General features: G+C 39.1%; 1 protein-coding gene across 1 annotated transcript; it reads left to right on the top strand.

Moving 5' to 3' along the window:
- Positions 1–20,012: 20,012 nt before the first annotated feature.
- Positions 20,013–20,813, top strand: LOC131244227 (secreted RxLR effector protein 161-like). Its single transcript, XM_058243870.1, has one exon. It carries the CDS (start codon positions 20,055–20,057, stop codon positions 20,811–20,813), a length of 759 nt encoding a protein of 252 aa, XP_058099853.1. The 5' UTR covers positions 20,013–20,054.
- The last annotated feature ends 1,022 nt before the right edge of the window (positions 20,814–21,835 follow it).

Below are 21,835 nucleotides of genomic sequence, written 5' to 3'. Positions count from 1 at the left end.
GCCCTCGCCTGTACTCCCTCTACGAACTTCATCTCACGGTCGCGACATGCATCCCTTCCACAGTGCTCAACTACAATACCAAAGGCACATGCAATGCGGTGCATGAACATGATTACCAAGTTCTTATTAGACCTTTTCATACAGCAGGATTGGGAAGCTAAGGTACCTCCCCTATATCAATTCTCAGATAATGATCCATTCTAAGGTCGTCAGTCCTAGTAAATCTCATACGAAGTTGCGGTTCTAGGTCACTACAAAGGGCTTGTCACTTGATCAGTGTATGCCTAGTTTATACTCTAGTTGCTACGGAAAGGTTCGTCACCTCAACACAGTCTCAGAGTATGCTTGAGATCACTACAAAGGGCTCGTCACCTGATCATTGTAGGCCGACAGCTCGAATACAGTGTCTCATACCACCGTATCAACTTACAAGGCGGTGTTGCTCACTGGTCACTACGGGAAGGCTCGTTGCCCCAGCATAGGCCGACAGCTCGACCACAGTGTCCCATACCACTATATCCAGCTCATGAGTCTTAGCGGATCGAGGTACCAAGGTTAACGGGGTTTCCACTGGTGAGTTTGGTACCTTAGGTTCAAGCAGTAACGTCTATATATGGTGAACATATATCGGATCAATCGGGTTACTTGATAAGCTCGACTGGTACAAACATATGTCAAGCCGATCGACAAGGAACGCGTAAGCACTCTGCATGGCCTAACCACTGTCGGCTAACACATATGACTCAGATTCATCGGGCGTGTCTGTCGTGGCTAAGTAGTACAGCCACCTATCATAAACCATTACCGATTACCTGGACTACGTCATAGCCCCAATCACTTTCCAAACAATAGCATTCACATTAAGCCAAACAGCATATGGCAATACAAATCTCATATGAGCATTTCAACAAACACATAGGGTACATGTTAGCATACATAAGCATTTCGGCCATAAAGCACGTAGTAGCGATGTAGGTTACATAAAGGAAACTATAGCCGTAGTTAAGGGAATTGAGAATCCTATCTCAACACCTTTATTACATGCAATTAAACAAACATTTTCTCATTCAGGCATTTTATCAAATACTTAGCCTACACATATTACACACATGTAATAGACTAGTTACAACATACATCCCGACAAGCATCTTTTACAAAAGAGTTGTCACATACACAACAAGCATATATCCATATCTAATAATCATGGAAAGCACAAATTCAAATTCCATATTCATTCAGACATATCAACAAACACATAGAATACACTATATTCAACATAGTTCATATATATGTGTAAAGTGCGGGAAACATCGTATCTACGCATGTGATAGCATTCAAGTCAGTCATAAATCATTAGCCGACATTGAAAGCCTTGAAAACCGTAACCTAAACATTTATAGTCCGCACCTTTCGCCGGTAGACTCGCAACGAACTCAGTTTAAAAGTTAAGTCTTTGTCTACGGCACCACAACAACATATAACATGAAATAGGTTAGCTATTTCATCACTTACACTATTGGAAACCCTAAAACAGATTAGGGTTAGGTTTACTTACCTGAGAACGGAATCGGAATCGCCGAAATAGCGATACAGGAATGGTGGTTAAGCACGTGGAGCAGCGGGATTGAATCCCAGGAAGAAATGCCAACTCTCTCTCTCACTTTCTCTCTCTTTCCTTCTCTTTTCTCTCTTAGAGTTTTCCAAATTCGTATGGAATAAGAGAGAGAGGGGGTTTAAGACCCTTATATAGGCCCAGGATTGATGGAAATGGCCCCAGGGCTAAAGTATACTTAGGTTACAGCCAAATAGCGTCTATTCCAAACTAACAGAGCACTTTTAGAGGCCCCTTTTCTGCATGCGGTCAGACTTAAGCTCCCTGATATTGGATCTAGTTCGAGTTAAATTTTCGATCCGATCGAATTTACAGATCGACCGTGGCGGACCAGTTTCAATTCAACGGTCACTGATACTCGATCAGGGCCATAAGTGTACTAACATGTGTTGAAAATTTTTCCTGATCCGAGGGTGTAATTAGGTCATATTCTGATGGTATGAATCCTTAGATTTGGCTTGCAAGTGAACGACTCAATTTACTTAAGTTTCAGTTCACTTTTTAAAGGTATTCGCGTTTCTCACACACTTCGCTCCGGACTCAAGTTATGCATTTCTGGGTACCGTTAGGACTTGATTTCCGAGGTGGTTGTCAAGTCCAGGAATGCGGTCCTAACCGTATGGTTTCGCAGTAATCAGACTTTCGACGTGCGGTCCAGGTCCGATACGGAGTCTCAAGGTGCTCCCGAGAGCAACCAGGTTTAGAGATTGATCCTAGATTTCAGGGTAATGCAGCACCAATGATTCTGCACGTCTTGAGTCTTACAGATCATATATAAAGTGGGTAGTGCTAATTTTACAGGTACTCTAGCGTAACACTAGCTAATTCTCGTCTAATTTCTAAAGGATTTGGTCCTAAGTGATTTCTGCCTGAGGTGATACTTGGGTCTTTGTACGGATTTTTCCGAGACGTTACAACAACATTTACATGCAAGCTTCTGTCAATACAATATACTCAGCTTATGTAGTAGATAAGGCCACACATTTTTGCAACTTGGATTACCATGACACTACTCTCCCTAAGAAAGTAAGCATGTACTCCGATGTGGACTTCCCAGAGTTAATGTTGTCTACCATATATTTGCATCCTAATAGCCTTCTACCACAGGCTTACCGCCTCTAAAGTATAAACACACCTTGGATGAACCATTGAAATACTAGAGAATCCTTATAACTTTTTTCCAGTGCTATTTGTCATTTGCAAGAAACTACTAACAACGCTAACTGCATGTGTGATATCAAGCCTCGTGCACACCATAACATACATCAAACTTCATATTGCTGATATATTAGATTTTTAAAAAAAAATCTTTTTCTTTCTCACTTGAAATATTTTGTTTACTACTTAACTTGAAGTAACTTGCAAGTAGAGAACCTACAAGTTCCGCCATGTTCATATGGAACCTTTTAAGTACTTTCTTAATGTAGATTTTTTATGATAACCAAACCTTATCGACTTTCCTATCATGAAAGATCTTCATACCCAAAATTGGTTTTACAAGTTTTAAGTCCTTTATGGCAAATGACTTGCTTAATTCTTTTTTCAACATGTCAATTTTGCCAATATCTTAACCAACAATCAACATATCATTAACATAAAGTAAAAGAATAATATAATCACCATTAAAAAAATTCTTAGTAAATAGGCGATGGTAAAGTGGTCCTCCTATACCAATGATTCACCATAAATGAATCAAAAAATTTATACTATTACCTTGGGGCGTGTTATAACCTATATAAGCTCTTCTTCAACTTGCAAATCATATGCTCATTGTCTTTTACTTTGAAACCTTTCAGTTGTTCCATATATCCCTTCCTCTAAATCACCATAAAGGAATACTGTTTTGACATCTAGTTGCTCAATCTTTAGATTCATGCTTGCAGTCAAATCTAAAATGACTCGGATAAATGTCATCTTCACCACAGGCGAAAAAATCTCATCAAAGTCAATGCCCTTCTTTTGCCCAAATCCTTCCGTAACCAACTTTCCCTTGTACCTTGGTTGTGAGTTTTTCTCTTCAATCTTAATTTAATCTGAATATCCACTTGTTCATGAGTGATTTCTTGCCCTTTGATAGCTTCACCAAGTCATAAGTGTGGTTCTTATATAAAGAATCAATCTCCTCTTTCATAGCTCTTAGCTACTTTCCTTTATGTTCATTGGTTTGAGCTTCTTGATAGTTTTCTGGGTCACCCCCATCTATAAGCATAACATATTCACGAGAATGGTACCTTCTGGACGGTTGGCTTGCTCTAGTAGACCTTCTCAACTGAGTCTCAACTGATACTTCTTGAGGGGGCTTCTCCCACTGTTCTTCATATTCAACATCACCAAATATTTCTTCTTAACCTTGCGTATCTTCCCCTTCATTATGCACCATGGGAGGAGAAAGTATTAGATCTACATCAATAAAATCATTCATAGTAAGCTTAGGCTTTTTAAATTAATTTCTTAAAATTATTCACATCATACACCCACATCTCTACTTCTGATCACATTCTTGTCAATTAAATCTTCGACTTTTTCATTTGAATAGCTTAAGAAGATACAATGTTTTGCCTTATCATTAAGTTTGAATTGATCATCTTTGGGAACATGTACAAATACTCGACAACCAAATCCCTTTAAGTGTTCATAGGAAACATCTTTCTCAGTCCATACATTTTCTGCAACATTTCCATTAAGAGGAATCGATGGACATAAATTAATTAAGTAACATACAGTGCGCATTGCTTCCATCTAAAATGATTTTGATAATTTTGACGGTACGAGCATATATCTAACTATTTCTATAATAGTACGATTTATACTTTCTGCTGCACCATTGTGTTGTGGAGTCTTAACAATGGATTGTTCATATCGAATTCTATGACCTTTACAATATTGTTCAAATGGCCTAATATAATCATCAACATTATCTGTGTGAATACACTTCAACAATTTACTTGTTTCCCTTTCCATTATAGCATGAAAATTTTTAAACACATCCAAGACCTAGTCTTTAGTCTTCAAAGCATATGCCCAAACCTTTCTATAAGCATTATATACGAAGTTAACAAAATAACAAGCACCACCTAGAGTTTTTACTTTCATATGACCACAAATCTCATAATAAACTAATTGTAAAATATATGTTATCTTTTGAGGAGAATTTTTATGTAATGAAACCCTATGTTGTTTTCCAAGTAAGCAATGAACGCAATTATTTAAAGGCATGCCTTTTATGTCGGAAAGGAACTGCTTCTCAACCAGGATTTGTTGGTCATTCTTGCTAGTGTGACCCAACTGTTTGTATCATAAATTAATAGAGAAATCAATCTCTGTACTGTTCACCTCAACTCTACATAGATATGCTTGCATCTTGTATAAAATGTAACAACTCTTACCTTTTACTACCACAAGAGACCATTTTGTAAGCTTCTACTATTCGCTACCAAAATAATTGTTGTAGCATTCTTTGTTCAATCTTTTCATAAAAATTAAATTAAGGCGAAGATTGGGTACATTTCTCACATCATTAAAAACCAACATTCTACCAACGTTAGTCTCAACATGCACATCACACATCCCCATAATTTTTTAAAAGCCATTGATACCCATTCTGATAACACCAAGATCCCTCAACTTGTAAAATATGAAGAAGTCCTTGTAAGGAGTAGTGTGATATGAAACATCGATGTTAACGACACAATCTGTATCTTGACAAGTGAGATTGAGACATGCTAGTTCACAATATGAGAAGAAAATAATATCGCAATTTGAAACAACCATAGTTGTTTCTTTCCCTTCTTACTTTTTCTTTCCTTTTTTCTTTCTTCTTTTCCTTTTTAGGCTTTCTACACTCATTTTAGTAGTGGCCTAGTTTGTCACAATTATAACAATTAACATCATTTGTTTTTTACTTAAACTTGTCTATTGACTTCTCATAGTAATGAAGTTTTCCCCCCCCCCCCCCCCGCTCGATTTTCTGTGATAAGTGACTTTAATTGATAAAAATCTAAGAATTTTTGTCTTATTTCATCATTCAACAAACTATTTGTTACTTGGTTCATTTTAATAACTCTATATGGAGCGGAATTACTTAGAAATATCACTAAAATCTCTAAATTGTTGGGCAAAGAACTAAGAAGTAACAATGCATACAACTCATTACAATCATCTTCATAAAAGATAGCTGATTCACAATACTTCAAATTTTATTCAAATGCTCTGTAATTAAACTTCCTTCTCTATGCTTTAAATTCATGAGCTTCCTAATCATGAAGCCTTGTTACCCGTAGTCTTTCTTCCATACAACCCTTCCAATATCTTATAAAATGATTGTGCCGAAGTTTCTATAAACACATGATGAAAGACAATATCATCCAACCATTGCCGAATAAACCCAACGGCTTTTCAATCTAGTTTCTTCCACTCATCACCGGTCATTTCCTTCAATTTTGCCACATTACCTTCAATGGGTGTGTATAAGTCCTTGAAATACAATAAACCTTCCATCTTAGCTTTCTAAACCATCTAGTTATTTTCATTCATACTAACCATGCGACTTGTGCTTGCCCCCCTGATTCACACGAAATAATTTGAACCAACCCGGAGCTCTGATACCACTTATTGGGAAACCACACACATTTCCCTTCTATATGCAAATTAATGGCATTAGCAATATGAGAGATTTAATGGATAAAAATCATTTCTAACCCAAACAAGCAAATCATCAAACATGTAGGATGCATGAATTTTACTTAAAAAACCCTCCGATCTGAAATAAAAAACCACGGGATGTAGTCCGTTACAAATTCACTATAATAAAAATAATGGAAGTACAATCATCAAGAGACGTTACTTGGACACCCGAACTACATCACCTAAATGTGAATTACAAGCAACATGAAATAAATGAATTTCTTATCAATTAGGGATTATAGAAAATCCCAAACACAGCCCATTAGATAATACAATTGAATAAACCGGCATTATGGATGGACCCTCACGAACCTGGATGCAAAGATTTCGGTGATAGAAGGCTCTTGATATTCTTCTTCTTGAAAATCCATTTTGTCTTCTCTTTCTCCTCTTTTTTCTCGAGAAAGAAAAACCCCAATGTTATTATAAACATATCTCTATGCAAAAGCCCTTCTTTTTTCCTTTTCCTTTGCTTAGCTAAAAGACCAAAATACCCTTACACATGTGGTAATAAAAGACTACTTAGTCCCATACATTTTAGTCCCACCTTCACATGAGAGGGACCACTAACAATTTTTTGTTATGATTTTTTTTAAAATCTATTAAAATTATGGAGATTTCATATGGTAAATCGAAAATATTAAATAAGTCAAGCATAAACTTCAAATAATAAAGAAGTGAGGAATGTATGCTGCAAAATTGTTTTGAGAGTGGGGTGTTTTTTTTTTTTTTTTTTTTTTTTTTTAAGCATAGCAAAGCCCATATTTCTCTGAATCAGTGGTAGATTTATTGTTACATTATTGCAAACTAATTAAACATCCAGGAGGATGTGAACATCACCTTAAAGATAACAATACTTTAGCACGCCTTAAACTTGTGTATGTGTGTGTGTGTGTGTTTTTTTTTTTCATTTCATTTGGGTGTCTTTCTTCTTTCATAATGGTGCAAGTCCAACTTAGCACAAAACTAAGTTCGAAAAAACATTTTGCTAGGCTTAGCATGAAATTAATAAAATCCCTATTTCCTACTTAAATGTTCTCAGTCTATCTAGATCTATTGATCAAATGGGCCACACATGTTTAAAGAAATATATATTTTAGATTAATGAAACTAACAATTTATATTCAATATAGATTGGTGGCCTAATTGAATATCAGATTAACATATTTATAGGACTATTTGTATTCAAGAAGATTGATTGGTTGTCTATCTGAATATTAAAATAACATATTTATAAGGTATAGCTAGTTTTGTACATGTCAAGTTGGGTCAAGCTAGATTGGCTAAAGTAACTTGAGCCCAAACCCAACCTAATAATAGAGTGGGTTGTATTGGAGTTAAGCCTAATCCATGGGCAAGCTAATAGGTCCAAGCCCCACACAATGCTTGTCGCTGGTCAAGAAATGTGGCTACCCGCCCCCATTGAAACCCTTATTATAAAGAGATGGTAACTCTTCAGATCCTACATATGGCATAGCTGTTAGGCAGGGAAGACTTAAGTGGTGTGTTGACTTCTTCAACTTATGTGGGCCTCACCATGATGTATGTGATATATCTACCGTCCATTTATTTTGTTAGATTATTTTAGGGCATGGGCTTAAAATCGAGGCCAATCACGCTACAGTAAGCTACCCTTGGTAACTTCTTGCAGAAGTTTTGGATCAAGCTGATATTTGTATTTTTCCTATTATCAAAGTCTGTGTGGCCTTATCAATAAGTCGGATGGCAATAAAAGTCTTGGTGGGCCCAAGAAGGTTTCAACGGTGGATGTTATTGTGGAAACTTACTTATTTCTGTAGTGTGGTCCACTTGAGCTTTAGATCAGCCTCATTTTTGGGCCATGCTCTAAAACCATCCTGCAAATGGATAGATAGAATGGGATATAACACATACACCATGATGGGCCCACAGAACTTGGTGACGTCAACACACCATCGTTGTCAGTGGTGTTTGGTACACCAGACAATCCATATGATCCAAATCACTTCCGGAATTTGGATGAAGTAAAAAAATCAAAATCAAAAATCAAACATCTAATCTTTTTCCCTCCTGATTTAGACCATTACTTACTCTTAACCATCCATTGATGACCATTTAATTGGATGATTAGATTTTCATATCCACAGTGGGACCCACATGTTGGATGACATAGATAGCTGTACATCCGTGCCCATTAAATGGCACAAAACTAAAATACGACTCTAGTCCTCCTTGCAATGAATGAACAGCTGATGTATTCATATGATTGTTATCCACCATTTTGAAAATGGTGGTCACTCTCCATCCATACATCCAGACCATCCAAATCACCATCTAGAAGGTGAACGATCCAAAAGTTACATTGAGAAATGATAACAACCAGCCGATTTGCCATTGGAAGTCAGATTGACCTTTGAAGAGTTACCACCGTTTTCAGAAATGAAGTGAAATCTGAGGAGCTTAACCCGTGACTAGATTAGCAAATCTCGTAAAAGTATCATCATTCATCGCCCAAAAAAATGCTTCTGTTTGTCGCCTTATCAGATATAAATTCTGCCCCTCATGTGTTTGAATTTTGTCCAACATAGCCTTTATTTTTCTAGGATCAAACGCCCGCGTGGGATGGGCTCTGTGCATTGCGGTACGTGTGCCCACATGAGATACGTGTATGATGATCCATTCCGTTCATCAGGTAGGACTCATTGTCTTCAATGTAAGAATATCGACAATGAACCGTTATTCATTTGTTAATGACCGTCCATTTTTTGTATTAAAAGTGTGGCTCTCTTGGTGTTTAGGACATCTCCGACTTTCAGGTACGCGAATGGAGCAGATATCTCACACGGGTGCCTTGTTTCACGTGTGTCGCAAAGCCCACGTCCTAATACACGCATGAGAGTACAGGTGCAATTGCCGTTTTACAAGACCATCCAGATTATAAACTAACGAGCCATGTGAGGTGTGACAATTTCATGCAATGAATCCTCGCGAAGATTTCGGGTTGCTCGCTTGTCGCGATTCGCATCCACACGAAGTTGGGTGCCCATTTGTTGGACCTACAGCTAATGGCCTAATACTTCTTGAAATTTTCGCTTTAAAAAATTTAAAAATTTAAGATTTTTGTTTTGTCGTTAAAAATAATGTTAAAATTTTTAAATGAAAAAGTGTAGTTTTGCTTTTATCATATATCGAAAACTAAAAAAGAAAACTTATGGTTTATATATGGAGGTGTTGATAGTATTCTTATTTAGAGTTTATGAGATTGAAATGCTCAAGTTGCATGCACAAGCGTGCCCACAGGCTTGATAGTATGGTTGTAGTGACGCTAGTGGGCGCATTTCGCATATGCACATCGTGTTGTAAAATAGTTATGATTGCAGTGCGAGTGGACTGATATGAACCTGGGTGAGAGTGCTCTAATATGAGCCTAGAGTTTACAAGCTATAGAGAACGATCGGATTATTAATCCGAAATGATTAGCCGGTTTGAAAACGGCTACACTAACTAATGCCTATATAAACTCGGCTATTCCAGTCCAAAAACCTAATCAACTTTAACAAATCTCTCCTCATCCACCATATCTCATAGAAAACATCCCTATCTAAGAATGCTCAATTTCATTTTTTATTTCTGCAAACATTTGTAACTGGATGTGGATGGTTAAGGAATTGTATTTCGTTGAAGCTAATAATCAAACAACTAGAAAATTGCCCAACTGTGGGTATTATATGTGGTCCATCCACTGATGGCCCACCAGATGGATTGTGTCGATTCACCAACCGAACAACCACGTGTACGGTGGCGAGTTGCAATGAACCAACATAGATGTACTTGGATACAACGTGAGATGTCCTCTCCTTTTATTTTTCCTTTGGACCGGTTATGTCTGGAACGGACAGACAGCTGGTGTCCTCAACCTATGATCATAGATATAGAAGCCATGTATACTAGAATAGGACCATTGACATGTGGGTCCCACCATGGATGAGCCATGAGCCGAAAGGTCAGATCGATTGGACAGCTCTTGACTGTCCAACCGCAGGCCTTTTAGCCGTTGAATGCGGATCGTTGCTCATTTTAGTGACCCTTTTGCACGGTTTCGTTACTCTCTTCTTCTGTCTTCTTTTTGTCTCTACAATGTATCCAGCGTACATGTACTACAAAGTCAAGCCAATCTAAACCACCCCAATTGTGGGCCCCATTTAGGGTGGGCCACATCTCAAAAATCACCTTGATTGGATCACCATATCATTAGTTGTGTTGAGGTGGGGCAAACGTGAAGGCATTTCCTGTCTTTGCATTAGATTGTCTAGGGTCTTGTCAAATTCTTTTTTATGGTATTAATTTTATAAAATATGAACATGGATAATGAAAGAGTCATTAGATAATTGAAGAGTAAGAAAGAGATAAATCTTGTAATTATGTCATTACCTATTTAAATATGTGGATCCCATCATGATATATGTGACTTATCCACACCATCCATCCTTTTTAGCATAAGATTTCAAGGCATGAGGCCAAAAATTAGGCAAATCCAAAGGTCAAGTGGACCACACGTTAGGGAACAATGATCATAAAGATATCAATGGTTGAAAGTTATTTTCTCCCTAACGTGCACATTGATGTTTATTTGTCATTCAACCTATTCATAAGGCCACACAATCATGGGTAAAGGCAAACGAAAATATCAACTTGATCCAAAACTTCTAGCATCCTCAAGAAGCTTTCAATGATAAGAGTTCAATTCTCATTGTTCTATGTGGTGTGGCTTACTTGGGCTTTGAATTTGCCTATTTTTGGTTCATCCCCTAAAATGAGCTGTGCAAGGGGATTAGCGGCGTGGATAAGACACATACATCATGGCAAGCCCCACGATTTAAAGTTTTTCTTCGTAAGTACTGCAAGGAATGTTATAAACGAAATAGGCTGTCAACGATACCTTGAAAATTCAACCGAAAAATACAAAGGTAAATAATTATTACCCATATACCCATGATTACTATGCAATCAGAAATTCAAACAACCCCTCAAATAGTGTCTGTTTTACTATGCGGCTGCAAAGGTAAATAATTATTGCCCATTTACCCGCGATTACCGTGTAATTAGAAAATCAAACAACCCCTGAAATAGTGTCTGTTTTACTATGCTGGCTGCACTTAAGGAGACCTGACAAATATTACAATTGGGTCATGTCATTAGAAAGAGGCTATTTCTCCCCGTATCTCTTAGAGATATGCAATGACTACAACGTCATTCGATGTCCATTGAAATCCTCGATAGTTCTCATGCCTACTATGTAACGGTGCACTTGATTGATGTGTTTTATTTAACACCTCCCATTTACTTTCTCTCCAATAAACAGGCATCATCGGTCATCTTCATTCCCAGGGCGGATCTTCATGGCCGGATGCTAAACAGGCCTTGAAATTGGATCATGACATGTAAATAACAAATCCATCAACGTAAGCGCTGGTTAATTAGATAAATTCATAAACACTTAGCTTGATCCATATCTTTTTGGGGCAATTGGATTTCAGTTGGTCCAGTGCCGTTTTCAATCACATTCCGACTGTCAACTCCCGAAATTTTCATTATCAGATTCATATCTAATCAATTGATACGTACGTGATGGCTCGAGTTTTAAAAGAAAGCGGTTGTTTGACATATAATAAGAGAGGAAGGTGCCGTGAATTCCGGACATAGCATATATGCCACCAGAATATATTATCTTATAAGTGGTTATTTATGATTTGAGTTGTGAGTCTTACTTCACTTGGGTGTGAGTTGCGTTTTCCACCTTTGCTGTGTTAAATGTCATCCCCACCTCTTTGAAATATTCCAGAGTCTTCTTTAAACTTTCAGACATTTCTTAAAAGATTTAGAATTTTCTAAAATCTTTCAGAAACTTCTAGAGTTTGATAGAGTTTTTTTGACTCTTTCGAAACGTTCCGGACAATGCTAGAACCTTCTGGATTCTCTTAGAATATTCCGAAATATAATAGAACCTTATAGGATATTTGGAAGCTTCTAAAACTCTTTAGAGTTGTGTTGATTCTAGAATCTTCCATAGCCCTCTATAAATATATGAAGAGTCTCATTATAAATATACATAAACAACAAAGAATGAGTTCAAGAGTGAAAGAAAGGTGTTCAAATATTAAGAGTTCAAAAGAGTTTTTCCTTGTGTGTGAGAGTTGTCATTCAAGAGTGATAATTTGTAAGTGTTGTGAAGTGTACCCTTGTTGTGTTTTGAGGGTCAAATATTGCATATTAGACCCCATTTATTTCATGATTTTACGAACATGATATTGTTTAACATCATATTTTAATTGTGTTTGTGTTGCAAGGTGAATTTAGGAGCCTGGACTGAAAAATGGTACTAAAAGCATGAATTTGATGCTCTGAAGCCACCAAGGTAAGGGATAGACCCCAGAGGACTGAGATCGAAGGATTTACACGCTAGAGATCTGAGAAAATCACACCATTCACTTTAAACGGGCTTGAAAATCGTTCAGATTGCAAGATCACAAGGTTTCCACCATCCGTTTAGCTCGAAAATTTATATCTAGCCTGAAGACCATAAATCAACCGTACACGTCAAATTTCAGCCATTGAATCCCTGTAAAAGTGGCACAACGGACAGATCAGCTCATAAACCATTGACTTTGGGTCCGCCTGAGATCTAGATATGCTTGAAATTTGGTCTCAACCCATTATCTGAGGAGATAAGACGGATGGACGGAGCGAAATTCCCAGATCCATCATCATGGACTCCACCTGAGTTGGGCGTGCATATAGTGCACACACACGCGAGCTGCACCAGACCAGTCGGTCCGGTCAACCGGCGCTAGCCCAAATCCTATTCTGTTTTCTTCCGTTCGCAGCGGACGAACCGCATCCATTTTGAGAGATATTGTGGGCCACCATCATGGCCCACTTAGATGATCCAGACCGTCCATCCTATTCAGGGCCCACCCCTATCCAATCCCGAGCTAAAATCGCATGAGATTAGGCATGTGTGGATGCATGATTTCCAGCAATAAAAGAACCTCGACACTGCTACATTAACGGATGGCGTTCAATTGGGTGACATCGTGGCCCACCAGGACTAATCGATTGGAAAATCCAAGCCATCCACCTTGTTTCCCATCTAAAACCGACCATCCCCTGTCCCGCTTCTTGATTTCCTCAGAGGTTACATTACATGAAGGTTTAAACGCAGGACGGACGGCAGCAAGAAAGATTCTGTGGGCCACACCAAAACCTATCCAAAATAGTCCCTTACCGACCAGTTTTTCGACGTTATTCCAATGGACGGAGTAGATTTCCTCACTGACGCTGATCATGGGCCCCACCAGCAGCTCAACGCAGGTCTTGGGCAGGCAGAGCGTCCAAGCAGAGCCCGGACGCTGTCGCCTTCCGTGGACCCTTATGTGATCTCAATCACCATCGGATCAATGATCTAGATCGTTCAAATGATGGAGTAGGGGATCTTGAACCCCACTAAGAAGTCAAATCCCGAGTCTGGACGATCAGTCGTCCAAAATCTGCATCGAAACGCAACATGTTTCCTGCACAAGCAACTTTGGCTGAGAAAATTCGCCACCGCCTCTGGCTTTGATCAATCGATTTTCTGAGGTACGTAAACATCCATCCAGGCCTGACCGACCCACGCACACTATAAGAGGAAGGGAAAGAGAGGACGTGGAGGCATTCAATTTTTCAGGGGACGTGGGCAGAGGCAGAGAGAGAGAGAGTAGAGTAATATTTATTTTATTTTCTTCTTAGTAATCCTTTTAAGATGTTTAGCCTAATCATGTCTATTCTATGCTAAACCTCTTAGATAGGGCTAAGAGGTGAAGCTTGTAGCGTGATTAGGATGGTTGCTTGTTTTGATTCATGTCTTGTTGAACCTTATGGATTCTAATTTGATTATTAAGGTATGCTTTTAGTTTTTAATGGTTTATTGTGACTTAAATTACAATGGATCTGCGATAGCTTTAAGTATGTTTTTTCCATTAATGAGATTGTGAACTTAGGAGGCCCTGTTGTTCACCATTGTCTCCTTGGCATGGTTAGGTGACGGAATCCCTTCCTAACTTTCACAATTCTCTTGTAATTGGTTGTGGGTTTGGTAAATTGTTGTTGTTTGTCATTGTCTCCTGGGCATGGTTAGGTGATGGGATCACTTCCAAATCTACACCAATCGTATCTGTTGATGATTAGATCCATGAGACATTCAGAGATCTGACAAATCTCTTCTTACCAATTGGATAGGATGGGACTCTGATTCCAGTTGTCTCCTTGAATCAATACAAGGTAACGTCCCAATTGCAACAAGTAGATCCTTGGCACCTTAGTTCCCACCTTTATTTTTATTAGTTTTTAATTAATCTATTCACAATTATTCCTTTCCTTTTACTTGATTTAGATTTCATCTTAGTCTATTTCTAGTTCTATTTAGTTTCAGATAACGTACAGGTTTCAGTACCTTGGGATTCGACCTCAGTCTCACCGAGTTTATTACTACATCACAACCCTATTCTTGGGAAGTGAACATTGTGTACAAGTATTTGTAATAAATAAAATTACATTTACTTGTCGTGTTCAACTCTTCAATTTGGTATCAGAGCGAGGTTTAGTCAGGATCCGTTTTCTAAGGTGATCGTGCACAGTTTGGAGACTGTAAAGTTTGTTGGCTTGCTTGGTAAAAGGAGTGATAATCACACAAAGTCACGATGACGGATCTTGTGAACACAACAAGCAGAGTTACGAGGCTTAACAACCACAACTATTAAAGTTGGAGGAGTCACATTAAGTCGTACCTTGAAGGGCAGGACTTGTGGGAGGTTGTTAATGGGAATGAGATAACCCTACCTCCTAAGGAAAATGCTGAAGCACTCCGAAAGTGGAAGATTAAGGCCAGGAAGGCAATGTATGTGCTCAAGTCAACCATTGAGGATGAGTTGCTTAGGCGAATCAAGGATGACGACACACCCAAGATGGCATAGGACACCTTTGCATCATTGTTTTTAAAAATAAATGATGCTCGACTTCAATATTTGGAGAATGAGTTAATGTCCACTATCCAAGGAGATTGTTCAGAGAAGGAGATAGATTTTGATGAACCACTCAAGCAGTCTAACACAGTCACTGATGTTGTAACTGTTTCCTCAATAATGACAAAGACGGGTGAAATAGCCCTTGCCGCAGTTTCCAATCAAGGAGCTATCAACTACAGTGATGATTGAATCGTTGATTCAGGGTGCTCAAATCACATGACAGGTGATAAGAAGAAACGGTCAAGTTTATCTGCCTATAAAGGAGATCGGGTGGTGGTAACAACTAATAATTCAAGGTTGCCGATAACTCACATAGGCACGATGTTCACTCCCCAAGTATAGGGTTGTGATGTAATAATAAGCTCGGTGAGACTGAGGTCGAATCCCAAGGGACTAATATCTGTACGTGATTTGAAACTAAGTAGAAATAGAACTAGAATAAGATGAAATCTAAATCGAATGAATTTGATGAATAATTGTGAAATAAATTAATTAAAAACTAATAAAAATAAAGGTGAGAGCTAGGGTGCCAAGGATCCACTTGTAGCAATTGGGAAGCTACCTTGCATAATTTAAGGATACGGCTGGAATCAGAGTCCTATCTTATCCAGCTGGTAAGAAGAGATTTGTCATATCTCTAAACTTCTTATGGATCTAATCATCAACAGATAAGATTGGTGAAGATTTGGAAGTGATCCCGTCACCTAACCATGCCCAGGAGACAATGGCAAACAACAGCGATTTACTAATCTCACGGCCAATCATAAGAGAATTGTGAAAGTTAGGAAGGGTTCCGTCACCCTACCATGCCCATGGGACGATGGTGAACAACGGGTCTTACTAATTTCACAATCTCAATAATGGAAAATATACTTAAAGCTATCGCAGATCCATTGTAATTTAAGTCACAACAAACCATTAAAAACTAAAAGTATACCTTCATAATCAAACTAAAATTCAAGAAAATCCATAAAACATGAATTAAAGCAAAACAACCATCCTAATTATGCTACAAGCTTCACCTCTTAGCCCTAGCTAAGAGGTTCAGCCAACCATAGACATGATCAACTAAGGTCTCTTAAAACATCAAAAGAAGGAAAGAAATTAAAGAGGAAAAGGAAAAGGGAAACTCCACACTGATGGTCATCCACCCTCTCTCTCTCTCTTTCTTCCCACGTCCAAGCTCGCAAGGTGCCTCCACGGCTGCCCTTGGTCATCTCCCCCCCTCTCTCATGTTTATACCCTCCTTTTATAGCTGCTGGAAGGCTGGAGTCGGTGGCAGAGTCGCAGCAGGAAACAGAGTGCAACTTTTCGCAGCCAAGTTTCAATGTCTCAAAACTCACCACTTTGCTCAATCAATTTTCAAAGAAACACCGTCCCTTAGGACATTTTTGAGTGCTCTACATGATGGACGGTTCAGATTTACCATATGATGAAAGATGGTGGGCCACAACCACCTGGAAATCTGAATTTTTGCGGATGTGCGAAAGCTTCCCCACCTCTTCGCTATCGTGATCGGTGGGCCCCACAAAGGTATTTTCAGGGAAATCCACCCCGTCCATTAGATTCAGGATGAAATTTCAATCAAGAATAGGTGGTTTTGAACGTCCATTGACGCGGCCCAGAGAAGATATCACGCCAAAAATCAATTTGAGCATTGCAGGGTAGTCCACTTATGGCCTCTGTATCGCGCACGTGTGCTTGCATAGGTACAAACAGTCAGCATAGGTTTGATGTATTCGTGGCCCGCTACACGATGGACGGCTTGGATCATCCGTACGGTCACTCTGTGGGGCCCACTAGCGTTCCGTTACGCAGCGCAAAAAACGGCTGCTGCCGTTTTAAGAAACAGACGCAGGTCAGCGCCTGCTGACCCACCTTACTCGGTTCGGCACGCGGTGGCCCGTGTGTACATTATGTACACACGCTGTACATATGGGGCCATTGTGATGTTTTTGCAAAATTCAATCCATTCATTGAATGAATCTCCCTATTTAAAGCATTGAGACCAGATTTGAGGCAGCTCCAGATATCAGGTGGGCCCAGAATCAACGGTTTATGGCCTGATCTGTCAGTTGGGGCACTTCCATAGTGATCCGAGGGCTGAAATTTGATATGTACAGTTAATTTATGGCCCTCAGGCCATGTATGAAGTTTTGAGCCAATCAGATGGCGAGAACTATGTGATCTTGCATTCTTCACCAATTTCGAGCCTCTTTAACGTGAATGGCTTGATTTCCTCGGATCCCTGGCATGTAAATTCTTCAGTCTTGGTTCTCTGGAGTGTGTCCCTTGCTCTGGTGACTTCGGAGTATAAATCCATGCTTTTAGTGCTATTTTTCAGTCCATGCTCCTGATTACATCCTGCAATAAAAACACGACTAAATTGGGCCATTGAACGGTATCATGATTATAAATCTAGGCAATAATTGGGTCCGATATGCAATATTTGACCCTCAACACACGACTACTATCACACCTCGATTTAGCCCTAATTAAGTAAAGTTGCAAGATGTTTATCACGTGCCAGAGATGAAGAAAAACCTGTTGTCAGTATTGCAACTGACATCTTTTGGTAATTATGTGGTATTTGGACCGAAGGATGTTAAGGTGTACCAAAACCTTAAACCGTTAGGTACACCTATCATGGAAGGACGATGCTTGGAGTCAATCTATGTAATGTCAGTTAAATCGGCTTATGTAGATAAGACTCGAAAAAATGAGACTGCAGATCTCTGGCATACACGTTTAGGACACGTGAGTTATCATAAGCTGAAGATAATGATGAATAAGGCTATGCTCAAAAGTCTTCCCCAGCTGGATGTTCGAGAAGATATAATTTGTGCAGGGTGTCAATATGGCAAAGCACACCAATTGTCATATGAAGAATTAAAGTTTAAAGCTAAAGAACCCTTGGAGCTTATCCACTCAGACGTATTCGAATGGGTAAAACAGGCATCAGTTAGTAGCATGCGTTACATGGTGACCTTTATTGACGACTTCTCAAGGTACGTTTGGGTTTACTTCATGAAAGAGAAGTAAGAAACTTTATTAAAATTTAAAGAATTTCGGGAGAAGGTCGAAAGTGAGTTTGATAGAAGGATCCGATGCTTACGAACGGATAATGGTGGAGAGTACACGTCGAAAGAGTTCTCAAATCATCTAAAGGAGTGTAGAATTTGACGACAATTGACTTGTTCGGGCACTCCACAACAAAACGGCGTTACTGAAAGAAAAAATCGTCACCTTGCAGAGATATGTCGAAGCATGCTACATGCTAAGAATGTGCCCAGCTGATTCTGGGCAGAGTGCAAGCAAACGGCAGCTTATGTGATCAATAGGCTACCACAGGCAAAACTAGGCTTTATCTCACCCTTCGAGAAGTTATGGAACATAAAGCCCAAGGTGAGTCACTTCCGATTCTTCGGATGTGTATGCTATATGTTTGTGCCTGATCACTTGCGTGGCAAGTTCAATAAGAAGGCGATTCGTTGCATCTTTTTGGGCTATAGCAGTGAAAAGAAAGGATGGAAATGTTGCAATCCTGCAACTGGTCGGTGCTACATATCCAGGAATGTTGTCTTTGATGAAGCCTCATCATGGTGGTCGCCACTGAAGGAGGAGCTGTCAAACTCTCAAGACTTAGAAGATGAACTGCATGAGAAGATGGGGAAGACAAGGGAAGGAGAAGAATCTCCTAGTTCATCTAAGGAGTTGACGCCTACAGCACGAGATGATGAGCAAGTGCCTAATCTGTCTAGAACACCAGATAAATCGATGAGTCCATGGCAAACTGGAGTACATCAAAGTAGTCCAGAAGAGCTTTGCCCGAGTCAACAGGAGGTTGCGGTAGACAACCCACCACTTAGGAGGACAACTAGACAGAGAAAGCCTAACTCAAGATACGTGGATGCTTCCTTAGCAGAAGAAGAGACCGTAAAAGAGCCAACGACATTTGAAGAAGCATCCCAAGACATAAAATGGCGGAAGGCGGTGGAAGAAGAGATTAAGGCATTAAACCAAAATCAGACTTGGGAACTAGTTCCAAAACCCAAGGATGTGAAGTCGATATCATGCAAATGGGTGTACAAAATCAAGACTCGCCCTGATGGATCAATAGAAAGGTACAAAGCTCAACTAGTGCTAGAGGATTCTCATAAGAATATGGGTTGGACTATGATGAGGCTTTTAGCCCAGTAGTAAAAATTACAACGGTGTAAGTACTACTAGCACTTGTAGCGAGCAAATCTTGGAAGCTGTGACAGATGGATGTGAAGAATACCTTTCTACATGGAGAAATTGATTGAGATATCTACATGGAGCAGCCAAGTGGTTTCCAGAGTAAAAGGCATCAGGATTACGTTTGCAAACTAAAGAAGGCCTTGTATGAGCTTAAATAAGCACCAAAGGTATGGTACGATAAGATAGGGAAATTTCTAGTGCAAAGCGGGTTCTCGGTGCCACCTACGGACTCCAAACTCTTTGTAAAATTTCAGGAAGGTAAACTAGCAATAGTGCTAATATACGTGGATGACTTGATCATCACTGGAGATGATAACGATGAGATTGAAAGGATAAGAGAAAACTTATCCGTGCGATTCCAAATGAAGGAACTTGGAGAACTGAAGCATTTTCTTGGACTGGAGATTGATCGAAGCAACAAAGGCATATTCCTCTGTCAGCAGAAGTATGCCAAAGACCTATTAAAGAAATATAGGATGCTCGAATGCAAGCCAATTGCCACACCTATGGAGGCTAATGCCGGGCTATGTTCGGAAGAAGGAAAAGACTTGGAAGATGCAACTATGTACCGACAAATAGTTGGTAGTCTAATCTACCTTACATTATCGCGACCAGATATAGCTTATGCAGTTGGTGTCGTTAGCTGGTTTATGCAAACACCAAAGAAACTACATCTTAAAGTAGTACGTCGAATATTGAGGTATGTGAAGGGTACGATAGACCTTAGTTTATTGTACAAGAAAGGTGGAGCATGCAAAATAGTTGGGTACTGCGATGCTGACTATGGTGGTGATCATGACACACGACGATCAACTACTGGATACGTATTCAACCTTGGCTCAGGAGCAATCTCTTGGTGTAGCAAGAGACAACCTACAGTATCTTTATCAACCACAGAGGCTGAATACAGAACAATGACAATGACAGCACAAGAAAGCACATGGCTTATACAGTTAATGAGGGATCTTCATCAACCAAATGATTATCCAATGATATTGCACTGCGACAATCAATCAGCAATCTGCTTGGCTGAGAATCTAGTATTTCATGCTAGGACCAAGTATGCGGAGGTACACTATCACTTCGTGAGAGAGAAGGTACTTCAAGGAAAAATTGAGATGAGTCATGTGAAGACCGACGATCAAGTTGCAGACATACTCACGAAAGGACTTAGCAATGCTGAGTTCACAGAATTCAGAAAACAACTTGGCATGATGATCAAGGCAGAATTGTGAGAGTTGGTGCTGAGGGGAGTGTTAAATGTCATCACCACCTCTCTTGAATATTCTGGAGTCTCCGGAAACTTCTAGACATTTCTGAAACATTCTAGAATTTTTTAGAATCTTCCGAAAATTTCTAGAGTTTGATAGAGTTTTCTTGACTCTTCCGAAATGTTCCGGACAATGCTAGAACCTTCCGGATTCTCTTAAAATGTTCCAGAATATAATATAACCTTATAAGATATTTGGAAGCTTCTAAAATTATTTAGAGTTGTGTTGATTCTAGAATCTTCCATAGCCCTATATAAATATATGAAGAGTCTTATTATAAATATACATAAACAACAAAGAGTGAGTTCAAGAGTGAAAGAAAGGTGTCCAAGTATTAAGAGTTGAAAAGAGTTTTTCCTTGTGTGTGAGAGTTGTCATTCAAGAGTGATAGTTTGTGAGTGTTGTAAAGTATACCCTTGTTGTATACAAGTATTTGTAATAAATAAAATTATATTTACTTGTCGTGTTCAACTCTTCAGGCTGAGCATATTCTGTGCGAAGTTTCACCCAAAGCGTTAGAAAGTCCATTGATATACATTGATACGCTATCCTCTAACGACTTAAACTTTTAGAGAAAGTGGTTGTTTGATAATAATGACAACTAGAAATTGCCTACTGACTTGTACATTGGTTCACCATTGATATTCAATTATTGAGATTGTGACATAAATAGTATAAACTTCATATACAATAGTTTCCACACACTTGATATGGATTTCATTGTCAAGTTGAATACCTTCTTAAATAACACATTAAGCCTTGGAGAAATATTAGGATCCGTTTTGAGAACATGGAATTTAAGAGAAATTCGATAGGAGAACCTTTTAACTGGGACAAAAGCATGCTCTTGATTAAACGTGCCATCAGTCGGTAAACAACAATGGGGAATATCCATCAACCAAACATGGTACGGGCACAACAAACTTAGTTGCCTATGGCAAAGATCCTTTTAGGTTTCCTTTTGTTGGATGATCTAGGTTTCCTTT

The sequence above is a fragment of the Magnolia sinica genome, chromosome 4 (genome assembly GCF_029962835.1).
Source record: "Magnolia sinica isolate HGM2019 chromosome 4, MsV1, whole genome shotgun sequence".
NCBI classification, from domain to species: domain Eukaryota; kingdom Viridiplantae; phylum Streptophyta; class Magnoliopsida; order Magnoliales; family Magnoliaceae; genus Magnolia; species Magnolia sinica.
The sequence above is the reverse complement of the archived record's forward strand: the minus strand, read 5'-3'. Positions and strand labels throughout refer to the sequence as shown.

Coding starts and splice junctions, on each gene's coding strand:
- LOC131244227 (XM_058243870.1), top strand. CDS start 20,055: ATGCTCGAATGCAAGCCAATTGCCACACCTATGGAGGCTAATGCCGGG.